At 37.3% G+C, this 23594-nt stretch overlaps 1 protein-coding gene and 1 long non-coding RNA gene across 2 annotated transcripts; one reads left to right on the forward strand and one right to left on the reverse strand.

Annotated features, from left to right (window-relative positions):
- Nucleotides 1–16872: 16872 nt before the first annotated feature.
- On the reverse strand, nt 16873–23558 carry LOC109244942 (protein STRICTOSIDINE SYNTHASE-LIKE 3-like). The gene is made up of 4 exons (XM_019412109.1): nt 23035–23558; nt 19245–19520; nt 18491–18658; nt 16873–17579 (listed from the first exon to the last, which is right to left on the reverse strand). Exons 1-4 carry the CDS (start codon nt 23361–23363, stop codon nt 17177–17179), a joined length of 1176 nt encoding a protein of 391 aa, XP_019267654.1. The 5' UTR covers nt 23364–23558; the 3' UTR covers nt 16873–17176.
- Nucleotides 17586–18338, forward strand: LOC109244943. Its single transcript, XR_002070757.1, has 2 exons — nt 17586–17747; nt 17913–18338. It is a non-coding gene; the product is annotated as an uncharacterized LOC109244943 (long non-coding RNA).
- Nucleotides 23559–23594: the final 36 nt, after the last annotated feature.

Consider the following 23594-nt stretch of genomic DNA (forward strand, 5'->3'; position numbering starts at 1 on the left):
GCATAAAGAAAAACCAAGGGGAAATTATTACACTACCTACAAAGAAAATCTTTTTGTTTTTTTTTCTTTAGACTTAAATCCCTGAAGAAAATTGTCTAATAGATCCATCGTCGGGAAAAGTCCAATCTTTTTTTTTTAAAAAAACAAAATACTATTTAATTAAACTAATACAGCTAAAGTAGCATGAAAAGTCACCCAGACAATCTCATCACCCCAAACTTAAAATTGTGCATTGTCCCCAATGCACACCATAACTAATAAAAGGGTAAAAGAGATCCCCTGGTAGGCCAAAGGCCGAAGCACTAACAACTCATGGGGTACTCAGACTTCTCCCGAGCTTGGTCCTTCGTGCAGGTACCTCACACTTAGTTCCAGCCATTTGGTTTGCTGTTGCATCCTTCCAATACCTTTGCTTTCCATTCTCCTCCCAACAAGCGCTTGATTTAACGTCGCGGCACGACGCGAATCACCTTTTGCCTCCACCTCGAGCTTATGAATTGAACCCTAAGTTTTGCTTCAAGCTTATGATTATGCTTTTGGGGCGGTACAAATTCTTGCGAGCCAAAAATTAGATAAAATCTTATGCACTTGTTGGCTCTCGACCGAGGAGTGTCACCTTTCCTAGACGGCCTTGAGAAATCCAAAATATAAGGCTCATCTACCTCTTCCTTGGACTCCTTTTTATGCTCATAAGGATGAATTTCCATTTCACCGTCTGAACATAATGTAGAGAAGTGTTTGGAGTGAGGACCAACGCGCTCAAATACATGAACTTCAAGATTTTTAACCTCCTCAACACCAATCACACTAGAGTCAACTAAATTTGTATCTTCAACGTCCTTGGTTGACTCTAGTATTACTTCTTCAACATCGACATCCTCAAATTCTAGTTGGCTAGGCTGTTGGTTTTCTACTCTGACCTCCCCAATTAACACCTCAAATTCATGCTCTTCTTGGCTACTATCCTCAATATTGGCTTGTTGAGCATTAAAATCTCCAACCACTTGACTCAATTGAGCCTCAACCTTGCGAATAGTTGCCTCTTGCCTTTCTATGTGCAATTGTTTCTCATTGTTTTGTTCCAGAAGGCACTTTAGCATATCCTTGATCTCCTTAAGGTCCACATTCCTAGTTTCTTTGTTCCTATTAACTTCACAAGAAAAAGGTAGAACCGTCATAGTAAGGGGTTGGGGGAAAATAAGAAATATAAGCACAACCATGAAGGTGACCATTTTTACCACCATACATTCCACAAATAAGATTGAGTTGGTGCACATAACTCGCTCTTAGGAACGTTTTGAAAATTTTGCCACAGGTGGTTTCCTTCACAATATGTATGGAGATCAATAGTAGAATTATCTACACCTAAATTCCCATAATTCCAAGATGCCATGTTTCTCAAATCAACAGTTATAATAAAAATACAAAAAAATAAAACAAACTAAAAGTTCAAACTTGAACCCTAGCAATATATACAGCTACAACTACACCGTTAGTTCCCCGGCAACGACGCCAAAATTTGATCACGCCCAACTCTAGTCCTTTAAAGGATAAGCAGTCGCTGCAAATATAATCAAGTCTAAAAGTCCGGGGTCGAATCCCACAGAGAACTAAGGCTTAGTTGTATCTGTTTAATATCACCAAGAAGACAAGATTGAAAATAAATAAACAGCTGAAAACTAACTATGCTTGAATTGTAAACAATTAGAATAAAGGTCTAAGGTAATGGTTTCCCCCGTTGTTGATTTCCTTGGTTGTATGTTTCTTATAGCGTTGACTTAGTTGCCTCTATCAATCATGAACTCTCCAGCTATCATAAATCTCTCTCAGGCAATTATGATAATTTAGTAGACGCACCCTCTCAAGCTACGGTAGCTAGATTCGCATTACAGTTCACTTAGATCGCACCCGAGGTATCGTTATCTCTAATCCAACCTCTAAACCCTCGGTTATGACTCTCGCCTATACTCCGAGAGTGATGTTGTTCAAACAACTACCTAAATATGCACTCTCTCTCAAGCAAATACATAATAAATAGGAACGACAAATTGAGGATCCTTTCAATTAACCACAATCAAAACGTAGTTGAACAAATAGAGATTAGACTATGGCTGTCCAACGGGACGGGCCGGCCCGTCCCGTCCCGCGTCCCGTCCGGGTCCCATCCTGTCCCGTCCCGCTTCAAGTTAAATGGGATGGGCCAATGTTAAACGGGACACGGGATGGGACGGGACGGCCATTTCGTCCCGCTTGTCCCGTCCTGTTTCGTCCCGTCCCGTCCCGCGTCCCGCCAGTGTTTTTTTTTTTTAAAACTAGCCATTGGGCAACGGCTTAAATGGCAAATATAGCCGTTGCCAACGGTCCAGCAGCCCCTACACCCCCCAAAACACCCCCTACCCCCCCAAACTTTTAATATAACCCCTAAGTTTATTAAATTATACTTTGGCCCTATTTTCTACTATAAATACCCCCCCCCCCCATTCTTCTTCATTTTTTCCCACAAAAAATCAATCTTCTCTCTCAAATCTCTTACATTCTAATATTCTATCTATAATTCTATATTATTCTCTCAATTTTGTTACTATCAAGTATCAAGTATCAACTATCAAGTATCAAGTGATATCTTTCAANCACGCTGGGACCGCGGCAGTTCACCTCCAGGCCTCGTTTGTGTATTTCAAATGGTTCACTCGGCGACTTTGATGCGATTGGCTTCTTTTTCTTCCATAAATGATACAAAACCACTCCATAGCCTTCTTCTAATGTATGTAACCTGAAAAACATGAAAAGCACTAATAAGAGCATTTTGCTATCACTTTTACAATAAAAACTCTACAAGAAAGTGGTTCTTTTGGGGCTTAATCATAGTTCAATTCACCTATTATCAACATCCCACACTTAAAGCTTTGCTCGTCCTCGAGCAATTTAAGCCACACTTCTATGCCTAATCGCTCAACGAATTACCCAATTTATGTCACACCTGCCATTATGAAAGAATAACCTAAGCAGTGCAACTGCCACACCTCAGATGCAAACTCTAATGCCATGCCTCACACATGCTCACTCTAATTACTCTAACATAGGTGAAAACTTGCTATTTCTTCCTGAGTCACAAGCCCTCACATTATTAATTTGAGAGAAGTTCCACACGTATAGAACCAAGCACAAAGAACTTTAGATAGAAAGAATTCACTCACTCTCAGCAAAGAATATTCATATGCCACACAGATACACCATAAGCTTGCCCTTAGTGTAATACTCTACTAATTGAGTTCATTCAATCTTGGATCAATTAGGACTTTAACTGGTTGTAATGTAGGCTACGGGACGGGTAGGATACATTTAGATATAAGAGTGACTACACCTCCCTAAGCACTTTAATACATACATTTTAACATTTAAGCCCTATACTTATGTCAAACCAAACGCCACCTTCACATCAATTTATATTACCCCATACTACTTTAAGCACTTACATCAAGAGCCACCACTTATCAAGGTTTTTTTTTTTACAACAATCCAACTATATTTTTTTCAATTCAAGTGGCTCTTCCTTTTTCAAAATAGTGCACCTTTCTCCTTATTCAATTAGTTCCACTCAAAAGCCAAACCAACCACCCCACACTTTAACTTTTACAAAGTTCATAACATTCAAGTGCTCATGAGAGGTGAACAGGTTCAAATAGATGGTTAATTCAAACAAATGGGTAAGGCTTGTAATGTGGTTGCCAAAGAAACATGATTACAGGCTCAAAGGGGTTAACTACGATACATAACAATTAGGTGGGTAAAATATACATATCTGGCTCAACAAAGAAATGCCTATATCACTTCCAAGACTGAACAAAACTACTATTTCGCTTTGCAAACACACAGGGCAAGTTCTAGGTATCACATGCAAGCACAGAATGTGGGTAATTCTCACACACACTTGGCAAGTAACTCATTCCAAACTAGTTCGTCAACACACTCACATGAGCATTCAAGCAAGACAAGGTGTACACAATTAAGGCACATTTTATGAGTCTACACATGAGCCTAGACGTTGCACTCTCAAGTTTATTTAGTTGTTAGCAGGTGTATACATCAAAAGGGTGGATTCCTGCCCTTACCCCTCCTAATCTAAGAGAGTCTTCAGAGTCCTAAAAAAAATCTACCTAACCCGGTTCAAGAAAAAAAGCCCTTGGAAAAGAACCGTGGTCAAAAGAAAACCAAGGGGGAATTATTACACTACCTACAAAAATAAATCTTTTTTTTTCTTTAGACTTAAATCCCTCAAGAAAATTGTCTAATAGATCCATCATCAGGAAAAGTCCAATCTTTAAAAAAAACAAACACAGCTAAAGTAGCATGAAAAGTCACCCAGACAATCTCCTCACCCCACACTTAAAATTGTGCATTGTCCCCAATGCACATCCATACATACAAGAGGGTAAAAGAAANACGAAGAAGGCAAGGAACAACTTTTGTCATGGTGGAGGGAGCGTGGCAAGGCTTTTCCAACACTTTCAATTATGGCCCGAGATATCCTGGCATTCAAGCATTATCAGTAGCATCGGAGAGTGCTTTTAGCGCGGCAAGATTTAAAATTGGAGATTATAGATATTCATTAGCGGAGGACAGTCTAGAGATTTCCGTCTTATTCAGAGATTGGATTAATTCAGAAAGAAGAAATCTTGGTTTTGAAAAACTAACCACTAGGGAAGAAGAAGAATACAATGAGATACTTACCACTGGGAGCGATGACGGCATGGAGCTCATGGAACATCAATCAACATTGCCAATTCCAGTAGAATGTCCAAGAGATATTATTGATAAGTTATAAAGAAGCTATATAGGAGCTTACAAATATTAGTATGATAATTTGTAATTGGCTACTAAGAGGCCTAGTTCAAACAGAACCCTTCCTAGAAGGTGGCTGCGTAGATTAGGTGCTCTTCAAAAGAAATATATTTGTATTTGAGATTTGAAAGTTCTATTAATAAAATAAAAGGCTCTAAGCGATGAATAATTTTTATGAATTGTCTTAGTTACTTAATAGTTAATACTTTGAAATTATATTAAATAAATTATAACTCTATTATAAATTTATATTTACTAGAATATTTCATTACAAGTCTTTTGTTTTAATATTTTATAATTCTTTACTTAGTTTTCTAATTTTCGTTTTAACATAGTAACATTTAAGTTTATTAAATAAGTCAAAAATCTAGCCGTTGCAAACTTTAAAAACATAGTAATTTTAGAAAAACTAGACGTTTTTTTTATTAAAAAAAATACACTTAAGGCCCACGAACCCGTCCCGTCCCATCCTGTCCCATCCCATTTGTTAGCGGGACGGGATGGGACGACCGTTTCGTCCCGTTTGTCCCGTCCCATTTAGTCCCGTCCCGCCACCGTCTCGCTTAAATGTTGCCCGTCCCGTCCCGTCCCGTTAATTACGTCCCGTCCCGTCCCGTCTATATTAATTATAACAACCAATTCATCCCCAATGGATTTCACCAAAACCATAGATTAGAAAAGTTAGCTACTCATGAAAATAACAAAAATCACAAAAGAATTCATATTCAAAGGTAAAAGAACAAAGAAGAAGATTAAAGATTGATGCCCAATGATCCTCCTTGCCTCTTGCCCTTCCTTCTGATGTTTTTCACTTCCAAAAATCATTCTCTCTCGCTCTTGGCCGGCCTCCCTCGTTTAATATAGGGTTTAGGGCTTAAAATCCCGTATTTTGCACTATAGTCCCTGAAATTTACGTGTCCTGCCGCGGTCCCACCGCGGTTACGTCAGGACCGTGGCCAGAATGGTCCTCTGAATCTTTGGTAATGTTCTGTCGCGGTCCTACCGCGGTCCTACCGTAACTGCGGTTTTTCACCCTGTTCCATTTGGAATTTGAAAAAATGTAAAACATGAAAGTTGTAGACCTTTGAGTTACCTTTCCAGCCATATATTGTGGAACCCAAATGTATTTCTCAGCAAAAAGTTATGTCTATTTTACTAAACAGTGCGCAACATGCCTCCTCGAGTCTTCGTTCGTACTTAATTATCAAATTTGACCCCCGAACACGATCCCGGCTTAATTCCTTGAGCTTTTACTCAGACTTCAAAGCATCAAATCACTTAAATTCATTCCATAACATCTATATAGCTCGAAAACACCTATAAGGCATAAAACACACAATTAGTGCAAAACACTAGCGATTAAAGCACAAACTCAACTAAAGTGCAGTAAATTAGAATGTAATAAGCGACTAAAATACGTAATTATAGCCTATCATCAACACCCCACACTTACACCATTGCTCGTCCTCGAGCAATCAAACTACACTTTTTTTTATAGACACGACCTTTTTAAACAATTCTCCTACGCAGCACACCAAGAGTATTTAAAATAGACTAAGCACAAAAGCATAACATCTTCACCTCAAGATTTGACTCACAAGTGCCACGCATTATTCACAACTCACCTACTTACTCTAACATAGAGTTCACTGACATTACCTTTCCTTCATGAATCAAGTGCCCTCACACAATACAAGAGAGTAGTTCCATACAATAAAATTTAAGAACACTTAGGAACTCAAGATAGAAAGAATTCACTTACTCTCAGAAATAACATTCATATGCCACAAAAGATGCACCATAAGCTTGCCCGTAGTGTACTACTCCACTAATTGAGCTCATTCAATCTAGGATCAATTAGGACTTTATTTGGTTGTAATGTAGGCTACGGGACGGGTAGGATATATTTAGATATAAGTGTGATTACACCTCCCTAAGCACTTTAATACATATACTTTAACATTCAAACCCCATACTAATGTCAAACCAAACTCCACCTACACATCAAAGTATATTACCCCATACTTCTTTAAGCACAATTACAGCAAGAGTCACCACTTATTAAAGAAATACTTTTTTTTTCCACAGCAATACAACTATATTTTTTTTCAATTCAAGTAGCTCTTACTTGTTCAAAATAGTGCACCTTTCTCCTGATTTTATTAGTTCCACTCAAAATCCAAACCAACCACCCCACACTTTAACTTTTACATAAATCATCACAATTCAAGTGCTTATGAGAGGTTAAAAGGTTCAAATAGATAGTCCATTCAAACAAATGGGTAAGGCTTGTAATGTGGTTGCCAAAGAAACAGGATTACAGGCTCAAAGGGGTTAACTACGATACTTAACAATTAGGCGGGTAAAATATACATATCTGGCTCAACAAAGAAATGCCTATATCACTTCCTAGAACGAATAAAACTACTATTTCGCTTTGCAAACACACAGGGCAAGTTCTAGGCATCAAATGCAATGCACAGAATATAACCAATCCTTACACACACATGGCACATAACTCACTCAGGATTGGTTTCATCAAGACACTCTAGTCAAAGCAGTTAAGCAAAGTTAAGATCATACAATTTAAGGTACTTATACAAGAGTCAAAAACTGAGCCTAAGCGTCACAACCAAAGTACTCACTATTCTCAAGGCATAACAAAGTCAAGAGATATTGCTTCAAATCAAAACACAACACAATGGCTCCTATTCCTAAAAAAAACTAACTACGCCCGGTTCAAAAAAACCCTTGGAAAAGAATCGTGGTTTAAAGAAAAATCAAGGGGGAATTGCTATACTACCTAACAAAAAAAAAAATCTTTTTTTTCTTTAGACTTAAATCCCTCAAGAAAATTGTCTAATAGATCCATCGTCGGGAAAAGTCCAATCTTTAAAAAAAAAAACTATTTAATTAAACTAACACAACTAAAATAGCATAGAAAGTAACCCAGACAATCTCCTCACCCCACACTTAAAATTGTGCATTGTCCCCAATGCACACCATAACTAATAAAAAGGGTAAAAGAGACTCTCTGGTAGGCCAAAGGCTGAAGCACTATAGCTCATGGGGTACTCAGACTTCTCCCCAGCTTGGTCCTTCGTGCGGGTACCTCACGCTTAGTTCCAACCATTTGGTTTGCTGTTGCATTCTTCCAATACCTTTGCTTTCCATTCTCCTAAAAAAATAAAAAAATTACACTACAAAAATAATACAATTAAAAATAAATAAATAAAAGAAAGCAATAAAGCTGGGTTGCCTCTCAACAAGCGCTTGATTTACAGTCGCGGCACGACGCGAATCACTTTTTTTGCCTCGACCTCGAGCTTATGAATTGAACCCCAAGTTTTGCTTCAAGATTATGATTATTCTCTTGGGGCGGTACAAATTCTTGCGAGCCAAAAATTAGATAAAATCTTATGCACTTGTTGGCTCTCGACCGAGGAGTGTCACCTTGCCTAGACGGTCTTGAAAAATCCAAAATATAAGGCTCATCTAACTCTTCCTTGGACTCCTTTTTATGCTCATAAGGGTGAATTTCCATTTCACCGCCTGAACATAATGTAGAGAAGTGTTTGGAATGAGGCCCAACGCGCTCAAATACATGAACTTCAAGATTTTTAACCTCCTCAACACCAATCACACTAGAGTCAACTAAATTTGTATCTTCAACGTCCTTGGTTGACTCTAGTATTACTTCTTCAACATTGACATCCTCAAATTCTAGTTGGCTAGGTTGTTGATGTTCTACTCTGACCTCCCCAATTAACACCTCAAATTCATGCTCTTCTTGGCTACTATCCTCAATATTGGCTTGTTGAACATTAAAAGCTCCAACCACTTGACTCAATTGAGCCTCCAACTTGCGAATAATTGCCTCTTGCCTTTCTATGAAATTGTTTCTCATTGTTTTGTTCCAGAAGGCACTTTAGCATATCCTTGATCTCCTTCTGGTCCGCATTCCCAGGTTCTTTATTCCTATTAACTTCACAAGAAAAGGTAGAACCATCATAGTAAGGGGTTGGGGAAAAATAAGAAATATAAGCACAGCCATGAAGGTGACCATTTTTACCACCACACACATTACACACATTCCACAAATAAGATTGAGTTGGTGCACATAACTCGCTCTTACGAACGTTTTGAAAATTTTTCCACGGGTGGTTTCCTTCACAATATGTATGGAGATCAATAGTAGAATTATCTACACCTAAATTTCCATAATTCCAAGATGCCATGTTTCTCAAATCAACAGTTATAAAAAAATACAAAAAAATAAAACAAACTAAAAGTTCAAACTTGAACCCTAGCAATATATACAGCTACAACTACAACGTTAGTTCCCCAGCAACGGCGCCAAAATTTGATCACGCCCGACTCTAGTCCTAAAAAGGATAAGCGGTCACTGCAAGTATAATCCGGTTTACAAGTCCGGAGTCGAATCCCACAGAGAACTAAGGTTTAGCTACAGCTGTTCACTATCACCAAGAAGACAAGCTTGAACAATTTCTAACTTATAGATATTAAGATTCTTGTGTTTAACTAATTAACTAATAAATTAAAATAGTAAATTAACAACTAACGATACTGAGGGTTAGAGAAAAGATTAAGGAGGTCTAGAGTTATGATTTCCCCTATTGTCGGAATCCTTCCCGCTATGTCTTCTATAATTTCGCATAAGTATTCTCTACTAATCATGAGCACTCTTATTACCGTAAATCTCTCCCGAGTAATTACGATAATTTACTAGACGCACTCTTCCGAGCTACGCTAGCTGGCTTTTAATACAACTCACTTCAGATCGCACCCAAGGCTTCGTTATCCCTAATCCCACCTTTAAACCCTCGGTTATTGATCCCTCATATACTCTGGGAGTGGTGCTGTTTAACAATTACCTAAATATGCACTCTCTCCCGAGTTATGCATACTAAATAGGCACAGCTAATTGAGAGCTCTTCAATCAACCAGAATATAAACGTAATTAAACAAATAGAGAAAAGCTATGGCTCAATTATATAAAAACATAACAAGAATTTATCCTACAAAAGGTTCTATCAAACTCTAGATAACAAATTAGCTATTCATAATAGTATGTAAAACTACAATACTAAAAGTCATAACCAACAATGAAAAATAGGAAGAGGAAGGAAAAAACTCGTAGAAGAATTCTCCGCTTGCTCCCAATGTGTTCTTGCCTCCAAGGGTGTTGTCTAACCCTAAAGTAGCGTCTCTCCGCCTCCTTAGGTCTAATTTGTGTCCAAAATATGTCCTCCTCTTGCTCTNAATTTGTTGAGCAGTTTTGTTGGGCGGGTGGAACTTGTTGTGAAATTGCTTGACTAACTCATCCCAAGTTTCTATAGAGTTTATGGGGAGCGAGTTTAGCCAAACCTGAGCAGCTCCTGTCACCGAGAATGGAAAAAATAATAGCCTGATTGCTTCCGGAGTCACGTTGGGTTGCCTTTGAGTTTTGCAGATAGACAGGAAGTTCTTCAAGTGCTGCTGAGGATCTTCTATTTGCGTCCCAGAAAAGAGTCCCTTGTTTTGCAACAAGTGCAGCATGTTATTTGTGATCTGGAACGATTCAGCTTGTATTGTGGGCACAACAATGGCAGTGGCCAGATTGTCAGATGTGGGTTGTGCCCAGTCATATAGTGCACCCTCAGGCACAGGAGGTGCCACTTCTCTGGCATTTAAGCCAACTTGCTCATTCCTGACGTTTCCGTTGGGATCGTTTACGCCTCCCATGTCAATTTCGAATTTGTGTGTTTGTTGGGATTGTTGAAGTCTTTTGTTGGCACGATTCAATGTCCGGAATGTTTTCTCGGGGTCTGAGAGTCCTTCAAGTAGTTCTCCATTCCTCGTAGAATTTCTAGGCATACACCTGTGCAACCAGATCAACAACCGTCAAAATTTCAATGGAAATTTGGGTAGAGAGAAAACTGACCACACTAAGAATTTTTTTTTTGTATTTCTATCAATGGTAATTGATAATTCCGTTAACTCCCCGGCAACGGCGCCAAAATTTGATCACGCCCAACTATGCCTTCTAAAAAGGACAATGCGGACGTTGCAAATATAACCCGAGTATTACGCCCAGGGTCGAATCCACAGAGAGTTAACCTATCAATCACTATCTTTAGACCCACTAAAATCTTCAGAACCAGTTTCCCAGATGTTTGAATTACAGTTGAATGTCGCTTTACTAACTACGATTGCAAGTAAATTAAACAGCTGTAAATTAAAATGCTAAGGTTGTAAACAATGATGAGAAGAAGCTAAGGCAATGATTTCCCTATTGAAAGAATCCCTTCTGTTTATGCTCATACAAATTTACTAATACATCTCTATCAATCATGAACGCTCATCTTACCGTAAATCTCTCCCGAGTAATCACATTAATATACTAATTGCACTATCCCGAGATACACTAGCTTACTTTATTTCGCACAATTCACTTTAGATTACACCCAAGGCTTCGTTATCCCTAATCCCGCCTTTAAACCCGCGATTATAGATTCCTCTTATACTTTGGGAGTGGTGTTGTTCAACAATAACCTAAATATGCACACTTTTTCAAGTTATGCACACTAAATAGGCACAACTAATTGAGGATCCTGTCAATTAACTACAACAAGCACAAAGTTGAACAAATAGAGATTGAAACTAGCAATTTGTATTCACATAAACCAGATGTTCATCCCCCAATAGGTTCCATCAAAGCCTTGACAAAGGATTTAGCTACTCATGGCTATGGGAAAACAAACTAAGATAGAATTCATCATAACTAGCAATAAAAATCAAAGAAAAGAAGAACTATGTTTTTGGGTATTCTCTCACAATAGTTTTTCTTGCCAAGATACTCTAAAATTCAATACATGCCTCTCTTGGGCGAAGTCCCGTATTTAAAATAGGGTTTAGGTCTAAAAATCCCGTGTTTTACACTTTAGTCCCCCAAGTTTTCTGCTTCCGCCGCGGTTCTGCCGCGGTCGCGTCGAACCGTGGCCAAATGCCTTCTCTGAATCTTATTTTATCCGCAGCTCTCTTCCACCGCGGTTCTACCGCGGTCGCGGTGGAACCGCGGTCAACACAGTTCTCTGAATCTTCAGGCCTGTTTTGCATGGTTTACTTGGGAAATTTCACAGTTAGCCTCTTTTTTCTTCATTTTTGACTCCAAAAGTGCTCCTAGCCTTCCCTGATCATATATCACCTGCAAATCATGAAAAGCACTAATAAGAGCATTTTGTTATCACTTTTATCATCAAAACTATACAAGAAGGTGGTTATTTAAGGCGTGATTATAATTAAATTCACCTATTATCAACACCCCACACTTAAACCTTTGCTTGTTCTCGAGCAAGTTAAACCACACTTCTAGGCCTAACCGTTTGATACATTACCCCAATTTATGTCACACTTGCCATTACGAAGGCCAACCTAGCAATGTAACAATCATACCTCAGATGCAGACTCNTGGGAAAATAAACTAAGATAGAATTCATCATAAAAATCAAAAGTAAAGAAGAAAGATGTTTTGGAGTATTCTCTCACAATGGTTTTCCTTGCTAAGAAACCCTAAAAATCAATAATGATTCTCTTGGGAGAAGTCTAATGTTTTAAATAGGGTTTAGGTCTAAAAATCCCGTATTTGACAGTTTGACCCCTGAACTTTTCTGCGCCTGCCGCGGTTCTGCCGCGGTCGCGGTAGAACCGCGGCCAAATGCCTTCTCTGAATCTCATTTTATCTGCAGCTCTCTTCCACCGCGGTTCTACCGGGTCGCGGTGGAACCGCGGTCAACACAGTTCTCTGAATCTTCAGGCCTGTTTTGCGTGGTTTACTTGGGGAATTTCACAGTTGGCCTCTTTTTCTTCATTTTTTGGACTCCAAAATTACTCCCTAGCCTTCCCCGGTCATATATCACCTGCAAATCATGAAAAGCACTAATAAGAGCATTTTGTTATCACTTTTATCATCAAAACTATACAAGAAGGTGGTTATTTAAGGCGTGATTATAATTAAATTCACCTATTATCAACTGCTTACATTAATTTTAGAGAAATAACCACCTAGGAATAATTTTGAGATGATTTCAAGTCACGTTTTAAGTCGTATTCGACATAAATCATAATTAGAGACCTAATTAATGTCTTTAAGTCGTTAGTAAATTGAACTTTGATCAATTTGAGTTCCCTTACCTTTTAACTTATTTCCAGATTAGGAAACGACGATAGTGAGTGGTACTTCCAAGAATGGGAAAATGACGTTGTTGTAAGCCGCTCTCAAAATAATAGTTTAAAATTGTATAGTTTTTGTATATTATATACATTATATATGTAATACACAAAAATTATACAAATTTTCGATTACCGAATGTAAATACTTTCTGGCCCGGACTAAAAATGATAATACCCCTCCAAGAATGAACATGGTTCCGGTAGTTTACCTAATTATTTTTTTCTTTATTTATCTAGGGTTCGTCTCAAACTACAAATTAACAACTGAACTAAAAAATTACTCAGCAATTTCTTTCTACCAAAATTTCTTCCTCAGAGATATAGCTTCGGAACAAAAACAAAATAAGAATAAAAATAAGGTGTCAATTTTATTTCCCAAATATAACATGACAAAGCTCAATGATTATATAGTTTTCAATTGTTTGTAAGTTGCATTGGGTATGAAAAGTCAGAGGTAAAAGAAGACTTTCAGTTCGGTGCATTTGGTAATATGAATGCATCATTCTGCTACTGATAATGAATAGGAATTATTAAATTCTTTCTCATGCACAAAATTAAGCACTTATCGACGAAAGATAATCATTGTATTATTACACCAAGAAATTTCCAGTTTATTGAGTAGAAATTTGGTCACTTTCGCATCATAGATTAATTTTCTTCAAGTTTGATATGTGTTTCGAAGCAGTCACTAATGCTTGCATTAAGGTATGATGTCTACATCACACTCTTAGAGAGTGCGGCCCTTTATCAAGTTCTGCGTGAATGCAAAATATTTGAGAATCAGGATGAGTTTTTATGTGTTTCGAATATAGGAGAGTATATAACCAAGTTGGAAATAACATTCCCTTACAACTTATAAGTTAGCATTTTGGTTTGTTGGAAGTGGTTTCTCAAAAAATATTTTTCATGAGAAAGTTATTTTCTGGTGTTTAATTACTAGAATATTTTTCATCAACAGCGAAAAAATGAATTCCTTCAACTATGGACTGAAATTATTTTTCTTAATTCTTACAACTTTCTTTACTATTAACTTCATACTACTTGCTTCGACTAATGCCTAGACATTTTTATTAGCATTTAGTACTAAAAACTCGATTAAAATACTCTGTAATTTCTTAATTATTTACCATTAATTTTTAATATGTTATAAATATATATTATATTATGGATGTTCATTTAGTACTCTGTTGTAAATAAGCTTTCTGAAGAAGCTTATTCATATGAGAATCCGCCGTAAATTTGTTTATCTATTTGGTACTCTATTGGAAATAAGCCTCCTGAAGAAGCTTATCATTTCGGTACTCCGTTATGGATAAATATTACCTCTGGTAGAAGATTATCTATATCTGGTACAGTAGCAACTTACAAGCAGCTTACACAGCAGCTTGTAGTAGCAGCTTGCAAGCAACTTACAAGCAACTTACACAGCAACTTGCAGTAGTAGCTTACAAGCAGCTTAGACAACAGCTTGCAGTAGCAGCTTACACAGCATCTTCTTTTCTTCTATAAATAGAGGAGATTTCAGTTCATTATGTACATCAGTTTGAAATTAAATAATATATCAATCTCTCTCTATACTTGTCTTCGATTTATTTACTTTACAATCTTTATTTTATAATATAATATATATTTTTCAAAAATTATTTCTCATTCACTAACTAAATACTAGAAAATATTTTTGATCGAACATGACTTTTGTCATCCACATACACTGAAGTAGTTTTCCTCAGTTGTGACTTGGGATAGTTCACTAGTCACACAATTAAACCAGTGGTCTTTTTCCCTCAGTTACCTAACTTCATTTTACTTTATGGGCATTCCTTCCTCTCTTTCTAGCGTGACAAGAGTTCCACTGCGAAAAAAAAAAAAGGCTAATTAAAAATTGATAAAAGAGAAGAAGAAAAAACATTGTCTATGTTCCAAGTTATTTTCTATGCTCTAATATCCTCAACAACAAAAAAATGACGCTAAAAAACAATGAGATGAATGATGGTGAAGACCATCGATAAAAAGGGAGCTAAAATCCAGCTTAGTACTGCACTTGAAGTAGGCTATGTAGGACATAAGAAGACTACTCACATAGTAATTATTTTGGAATTAGACATAGCAGTGAGTAGTGATATATCATTGCTAATAATTCACTACAAAACCATTATAGTACACATTCCTTATTCTATCAGTGGATGTGAATATAAATGAGACTACGAAGATTGAATGGGCTCGGACCTTTGATGGATGATGTTAGAGAAATTACCGGGAGAAATTCAAAAAAAGCCTTATTACAAGTGGTCGTTCAAAAATAGCCCAGTTTCAAAAGTAATCGAAATCTAGCCACTTTTCATGTAAAGATAAATCTGAGCGAAAACACTGTTCAAAACCCAAAAAATACGCCAGTATATTATGCTGGAGTTCCAGCATAAGTATACTTGAACTCCAGCATATTATACTGGAGTTCCAGGATAAGTATGCTGGAACTCCAGCATAATATGATGGAGTTCCAGCATAAGTACACTAGAAATCCAGCATAATATACTGGAGTTCCAGCAAAGTATACCGGTCCAGTATAATATGCTGGAAGTTCATACACAAATGCTCGAATCTCCAGTATATTATGCTGGAACTTTCCGTGTGTTGGAGTTCCAGCATAATATGCAGGAAGTTCATATACAGGTGCACCGAACTCCAGTATATTATGCTGGACCGGTCTCTGTTGCAGCAAAATAGTGGCTATTTTTCATTGACTTGGTAAACGCTGACTATTTTTGAATGACCAGTCCGAAAACTGGCTAGACCGTGCTATTTTTACGAAATTACCATCTATGCCCGCCCATAAGCAAATTAGTACGAAAATTGGCTAGTTCATAAAATATTACTAATATTAGCCAACTGCTACCTATATTAGCCAATTAGCTATTTGTAGCACAAAAAAAAAGGTCAAATTTTGCTTTCTTTTGAGTGAGTGTTGTTGGAATAGATTGGGTACATCCTAAGGAGTTTGAGTCTCAGATTTGGGATTATTTGGTGGGGTTTTGAGGTAGTTTGAATTGAAAATTCGAAGTAGATGATGAACATGGAAAAAGATGATATGTGACACTATATATCATTTGTGTATTGCATATATAGCATATGTGTATCAATTGTATATCACATGTATATTCATGTATAACTGCGTGTGAGATACATGCGTGACACATGTTTGATACATGTGGCGCATAAGAATTTTTTAAACTCGATTTTAACTATAAATTTTTATACCAAACCTAGTCCAAATCACCTCCAATCTTGCTCAAGTTTCGTAGATTGTCTCATTTATATGTTTTCACTGAATTCCAGCCATATCCATTGTAAAAAATTATGTTTGCCTAATTTTTTTAATATTGTATATCATTGGTATTTTCACTCTAAACTAGTCTAATTCACCTTCAAAATTCGTTAAATATTGTACATTGCCTCGTCTGTGTTTTCAACCAATTGCAACAATATCCATTGAAAAAAAAGATCTTTTTTGTCCATGTTTTTTGAATTTTGTATATCATTGGCAATGGTTTTTGGCTATTTTTGGTAGTACGACTAAAATGGTTAGTTGTTGGTAAATAGTATCTTTTTTGGTACATTCCCGTAAGATTCCCATTTCGAAACCTTATTACCAAGTACCTTTGATTATCTGACACTCATTCGGGCTACCCTATTGAGGTCCATCTATGAACTATCCAAATAATGCAAGAGCTTGAGCTAATATTGTGTGATCAGAAATGTTCAATTTTCTCTTAGAAAGCACATTTACAAGAGAGAGAAAAATGTCGAAACCTTTTAAACTTGATCTTTTAACATATCAAAGGATTAAGGCTAACAGGACTCCCCATGAGAATCCTTGTCACCAACAGGAATAAGAGTATCAAAACTATCAGGAACTAGAAAGATAATCTATAGTCCCAACCCTCAAAGAAATGGCTCTTTTTGGGAATTATTCTCGCATAATAGATGCTACAAACAACCATGAGGAACTAAAAATAGAGCTTTTTTTCCATTTTAATCCTTAGATAGAGCAAGAAGAAGAGAAGTGATCAATGGTGAAACAAAGAAAAAAGAGTAACTCTTTAGTTCATTCTAGTTGGTAAACTGCAATGAAAGGCATCAATACACTCCCCATCCAAAGCTTCCCATCTCTCTCCTCAACCTCACTTACAGCTCTAACAACTTTCCCTTCTCCATCTTCCAATATCTGTAGCAGCTTACCGTCAGGGCTATACTTCACAACAATCGCATGTAGCCGGCCTCCAAGTTGCAAGAGGGCACGGAGCTTTACTGGGATAGGAAGCTTCAGCAAGAATAGACGAAGTCTCGGGTATATGGAATTTATATAGCTGTAAATGGTGCGGCGACAGTGGATTGCTACCCAAAATTCACCTCTTTCATTTGCTCGGATATTGTCAGGATATCCTGGGAGGATTGCCATCACTTCTGAGGTCCCCGCCTTCTCGCCTTTCAGCCAGTACTTCTGTAACCTATGAAAGAACACATAATAATTCACGGTCTCATTCCTCCTACTCCTAGAAAACTAATTGCACAGCATGTTAATAAGGTAAATTTAGCGACAAGATACTTTAAGAAAGGCAATAAAGATAGGGCTTCAATATTTCAGAATTCGGATCTCAGAAGCATATAAAATCAAAGTAAGTGTGTTCTTGAACACATGTATTACAAAGTTGGATAGATATATATTATATATATTGTCTGTATAAATATGCATACATGAATTTCGCATGCTTAAACATAGACATTTGAGGCTCACAAAACTTTTTCTAGAACAGACAACATTGATTTGGTTTTTGTTGCAGCAACAACAACAACAACATACCAAGTACAATCCCACAGGTGGGATCTGGGGAGGCTGCGATGGTTTGGGCATGTGTGGAGGAGAGACATAGATGCCCCAGTCAGGAGGTGTGAGAGGTTGAACATGGCAGGCTTGAGGAAAGGCAGGGGTAGAGATGCCCCGAGGAGGGTAGTGAGTACGCAGACCTTACCCCTACCTGGAGAGGCTGTTTCCAGTAGACCCTCGGCTCAAGAAAAGATGGCAAGGAAGAAAAGGCATGGAGTAGAACAAAAGAGTCGAGCCAGAAAGAGAAATTTGAACACAGAAGCTTCTACTACTTAAATCCACAAGGATGCTCTTAAATTTTTCATGTCTTACTTTACATCAGATGTGTGTGTATGAAAATGCATGCAGTGTGCTTCAGTAATTTTGTCTTTTTGTCTTTTTACATATAGCTTATTATCTGGCAAATATATGTCTAGGAGATGTCATTTGAAAAGAAAACAAAAGCTGCAACTACAGAACAGGAAAGAGAATCCTCAGTAGCTTCTCCGATAGATCTTGAAGATTCACAAAATCCTTGACAAATCAGAAATGTACCTGCCCTTGGCACCTTCGCAGAATACAAAGAAGGAACCATCCTTGCTTAGTGACAGACCATTTGGGAATTGGAGATTTCGAAGAAGAACAGTGGTTTGTTTAGTACTAGGATCGTACTTCAGAACCCTCCCACTATCTTCTGCTGAGTAAACCAATAGCATAAAGTTCCTGAGAAAGATGGGGTGGGTATTAATATTCTAATCAAAGAAGTAACACACATGACAATTGTACCGTGTTGTAATAACACCTGAAGGAAATACCTGTAAATGGCAATGAAAGTTTTACCAAACCAGGCAAACATCTTCATTATATGCTAGCAGAGTTGGTTATTCATCAAAAAGAAGAAATGTTAGCAAAGTTAGGTGCAATCTAGCAACCACATTCAAATCTAAGCTTCTCAATGATCATCTATTATCTTTCACGTCGCCACAGCATCAGCTTTCATTTTTCTGTCCTAGATGCAAACTGCAATGTTCTTAAAAGAAACCATTTTTCTCCCACTAAGATAGAGAGCCCTGTGTCTTCCATTTGGCATTAATCAGAACTAATATTGGAATGGAATTCTCCATTCTGATATTGTGTTGTGACAACACTGTTGTCAACTTCAAGTTCACCATGTGAAACATTAGGCGTTTAAATTTCTGAATATCCCTATGCATTTATGACAAAGTCTCATTCTTAAGTTGGGATCTAGGTTAACTATATATAGAGATCTACATTAAAAAAATGAAGAAAGAATAAATTCACAACCTACCTTCTTTGATACTTGGTGCTGCTATCTGTAAAATAGACGTTTCCTTCATTATCAATGTCAAGGTCATTTGCGAATCCCAGAGGCACTCCTTCAGCCTCACTTGTCAATGTTTCTGCTATTCCACCTTCAGGCCCTACTTTCATCAACCCAAAATATGCATCTGCAATATACAATTCACCTGTTGTTTTATCAAACCGTAACCCCAAAGGCCTACCACAGATGTGCTCATTTGTTAAATAGAGCAGTGGTGATGGTTTGGGGTCACAATTGCCAGACCTGAGAATTCAGATCACAGAATGCATTAGAGCGTCAGAAAGTAAAGCTGAAATCTAAATCATCTTTAAAAGAAGAAAAAAATTAAGCAATTTGGAAATATTATCGGATGACATATGTGACACAATTAAAGAAAATTTCATAAAGAGAGAAAGAAGCAATAACATCTAAAAGTTTGATATCATCAGATTAGCTCAGCAGACCTAACAACTTTTTTTTTTGGAGAAGGTAACAGTAGCTAGAAGGACCTAACAATTTAGCATTTTAGACCTGGAATTAACAGCAACATATCCAGTGCATCCCCACAATGTGGGGCCTGGGGAGGGTAATAAATAAGTCCTAGAATTTCAATCAGATAATTACAAGTTCAGAATATACTAGGATCATAACACTTAAATTAAAACCACAGCGCAAAGGAAAACAATATCCATTGACTGATACAGGTCAATTATCAAAATAGGAATGAAACTTTCCTGCTAGGTCCGGGACTAAAAATATTATTATCTTTGTGGAGCAGGAGCTTATGGCTCTTTACAGTTTACACTTTCTTACGTCATGCTAGATAGAATAAAAAACTGTGACATTTGTAGCTTTTCCTTAAAAATACACTCTTATTAGAATCTGTAGTTCATTTCCAAATTTGCTTTCATGCCAGCCTGAATTGATCAAAGCAAGATAGCTTTTGAAAATGGGATTGATTCCCATCTGATTCCAGTGCTTAAGAATGCTAGCATCATATAACTAAGACCTTGCTTTATGTTAACTTGGTTTGAGAATATTGATTAGTTAGAGGCTTGGGTTCCTGCAACTTGTGAAAAAGGCATGTTCATCAAGCCAAGTTATTATAGCTAGAATGGTAATTGTGCTGATAGACTCTGGAATGATAAGACCGCAAACTGCGGGTTCGCAGGACTTCTAGTTCTCATTGGTCATCGTTTTTAAATGTTCGGAGATAGTTAACAATCAAATTATATACTTTGTGGTTTACTATATCCAGACAAATCTGCAATCATCTGAAGACTAGCATATGGGTTGAGTATTATGAGAAATGCTAAGCAGAACTATATGAGGTGATTCTACAGATAGTCTGTCACTCTTTTATCTCCTGTTGATACCATTGTCTTAATCCATGGGTTTAAGATAAGCTCTTGGATGAAGTCATTTACATATTGACATTTCGACATCGAACTGACAGTAATCTGAAGATCCAAATAGTTCACTTAGAATGCCACAGTAGCAATTCACCTACTATTTTCCCTATGTATTTCCTAGATTTTTGTGAATGATTCAGTTAGTATGCTGTTTCAAGATTGTAATCCTTTGTCTTCCCAACATGTATCCCCGTCTATCATCTTGACAAACATCACGGTTCTTAAGACATGGTTAAACTCTCTGTTAGATCACCAAAAGGAAGAAAGAGAAGTTTAACTTCACATGTTTCCTCTGATAAACTTTTACCTTCCTCATTTCTGAAGGTACACTCTGCCTTTCTTCTCGTGTCAAATGCTCAAAACGTTTTGCTTCACATCTAAGTTTGCCTTTTAGAGGCTATTCAACAATTCAAACTTGATTTCTCTCAAGTCAGTTCGCACTGCAAGTACAGCCGCAGCATCTTCAAGAATACTCTCATCGTGTCCTTATTGCTTAAGCTTTGTGGCATCGTATAGCAATCTTGTTCGAACAAAAGGTTTGCAGGACTAAGAAATTCCCACTTTCTTGGATTTTTACTTAGCAAAAGGGACAATACCTTAGGGGAGAAACAGTTGCTTTGTTGTGTGATCCCTTAAGTAATAACCTTCGGTAATAATATTTAACTTGGATAGATGAGCAAACTTTATGTGGACCATCAAAGTTGGAGCTGCTACCCACAAAAAAAGAGTTCTTGCTGTACTTGTTAAAGACATATTTTCTCCGAATATAGGACCTTTTACTGTGCACTTTAGTTAAAACATTTTCAGTCCCCCTAGGGCAAAAAGGAATGTTTCGGGATAATTACATGAGAAACTCTGCAACTTCAAGATGCAAGAAGCATAAACATAATAACTTTGTTGATTCTGTTAACTCCACCTTTAGTAACAACTTAACTGGCAGCTGGATATTATACAGAGTCATCCACAATCATCACAGTATATAACTGTTCTTTCTAAATACAGAAATCAAAAACCCTATCTTGCAAGACCAACCACCACCATCCCCAAACATTTACAGGAGTATCTTTTGTGAAGATTTCTTCCATATTCACCCTCATAGCTAACCCTGGACGCAATATCGTTTGCAAATAAAAACTTCACTATAAAATACACCATGCTCTCTCAGTTTACAAACCGAAGTTTTATTTCATTAATTGTTGTCATTGAGTATCACAAGCTCACATCACAAGCGAATCTTCATACCATGACTTGACTCGAAAAACAACAAAATTTCCAACTTAAATGGATCAAAATTGTTAAATCAAAAGACACTCAATCCAAACCTACATTAGTTTTTTCTGCTTTTCTCCTGCTGAAAAGCACCTCAGAGGTCAAAACTACATATAAGACAAAGCTATATTGCATAATGAAAATAATAACTATTAACTCGAAGAAGAAGTAAATAAAAAATTGACCTGAAGTCTTGTAGGTGTGCTGCCAATTAATTCTCCACAAACCTAGCAAACTCATCAGAAAACAATCTCAATCATATAACACAAGACCATTTTCAATCTAGTCCCTTAAAAAAGAACAACCTAATTGCTGGATATAGGTGGATATGCCAATGCACCTTGAGCTTCAGGGCCTTACTTTGGTTGGAGCGAATATGCTCAAATGGACTAATCTTTTTCTCTAACCACGTACTCCAAAACCATATTACAGGATAAGCATACATTACATTTAAGAGCGAACTTATAAATTAAGAGCAAAATGCAGCATTTAACCGATTCAGTCTGCTTTCACTACGGGCACAGTCAGTGCCGGAGCCACCTTAGGCTAACCTTCGATGGAAAATACATTGTGTAGCTAAGTCAAGAAATTATTTTTATGTATATATACTATATGTTGAATCCCCTTATTTCTTCGAGTGTTCATTTCATTATATCTTAGTGAAATTTATGGCTACACAACAAAAAAGAATATCATCGTAATAAGGTGTGAATCATGCTCAAAAACTACAAAACCAAGTGCCAAGCAACCATAACAAAGTGATAAGGAGTGAATGAAAAGGATAGCTGAATGAGAAAAGGGCATTGCAAACACCCACAACCTGAGTCAAGAAGCTAAAGTTTTAAATTCCTTAAGCTCAATATTTCATCAGGAAAGCTGATGCCCTTGTAGATCAGTCAACATTTCTTTAGTTTTTCCATAGACAAGTTCGTCCAGTAAGCCTTACACTTAAAGCTAACTATAGATGTTAGTTAAGAAACAGCATTTGCATGTTGAAGCGTCATAAATTAGCACGTTTCTTCAGGATCAAGAAAATGGTCATTAGAAAAACAAAGGCCTAATCACAAATCACAACAACAGAAAGAAAAACTACTGACCTATTAGCAGAAGTATAGGCAAAATCAGTCCATTTCTGTCCATCCCACAACACAATTCTCCCATCAGCTATACCTGTGTAGGGTCCACGACCTTTCGGGTCAAATGCGATACTTTCCGGGCCCTGAATTTGGTTCAAAAACTTTATTTCTGATTTCTGAAGCAAGTTTAGGGTGTCCTTTTCTACTGGTATTTCAGACCATGCTGGCGCTTCAACTTTGTAAGCCTTAAAGTCTTTGGATTCAGAAATTGCACTCTGCTTTAATGGGTCAAGCCCACAGTACAGTGCCACCAGAAGAAATACTCCGGCAAATACTATCGCCGGCCTCATTTGTGTCTATAATTTTGGACTGAAAATTTGTGTCTATGAATTATTGAGTAATGGTGTGTAAAGTTTGCTACCAAACAACTTTCGGGGATTCTTGAATCTTCTAAGGGTTTTTTCATGAGAAGGAAATGCTATTAGCAGTAGTAGCTAAGCAGAGTAACTGCTCCCCTACTGCCACTCACCCAGAAATGGAGTACAAAGTCCCCACGCTTCCATGCATGTGACCTTTTATGT

This window comes from Nicotiana attenuata, unplaced genomic scaffold, assembly GCF_001879085.1.
Source record: "Nicotiana attenuata strain UT unplaced genomic scaffold, NIATTr2, whole genome shotgun sequence".
NCBI lineage: Eukaryota > Viridiplantae > Streptophyta > Magnoliopsida > Solanales > Solanaceae > Nicotiana > Nicotiana attenuata.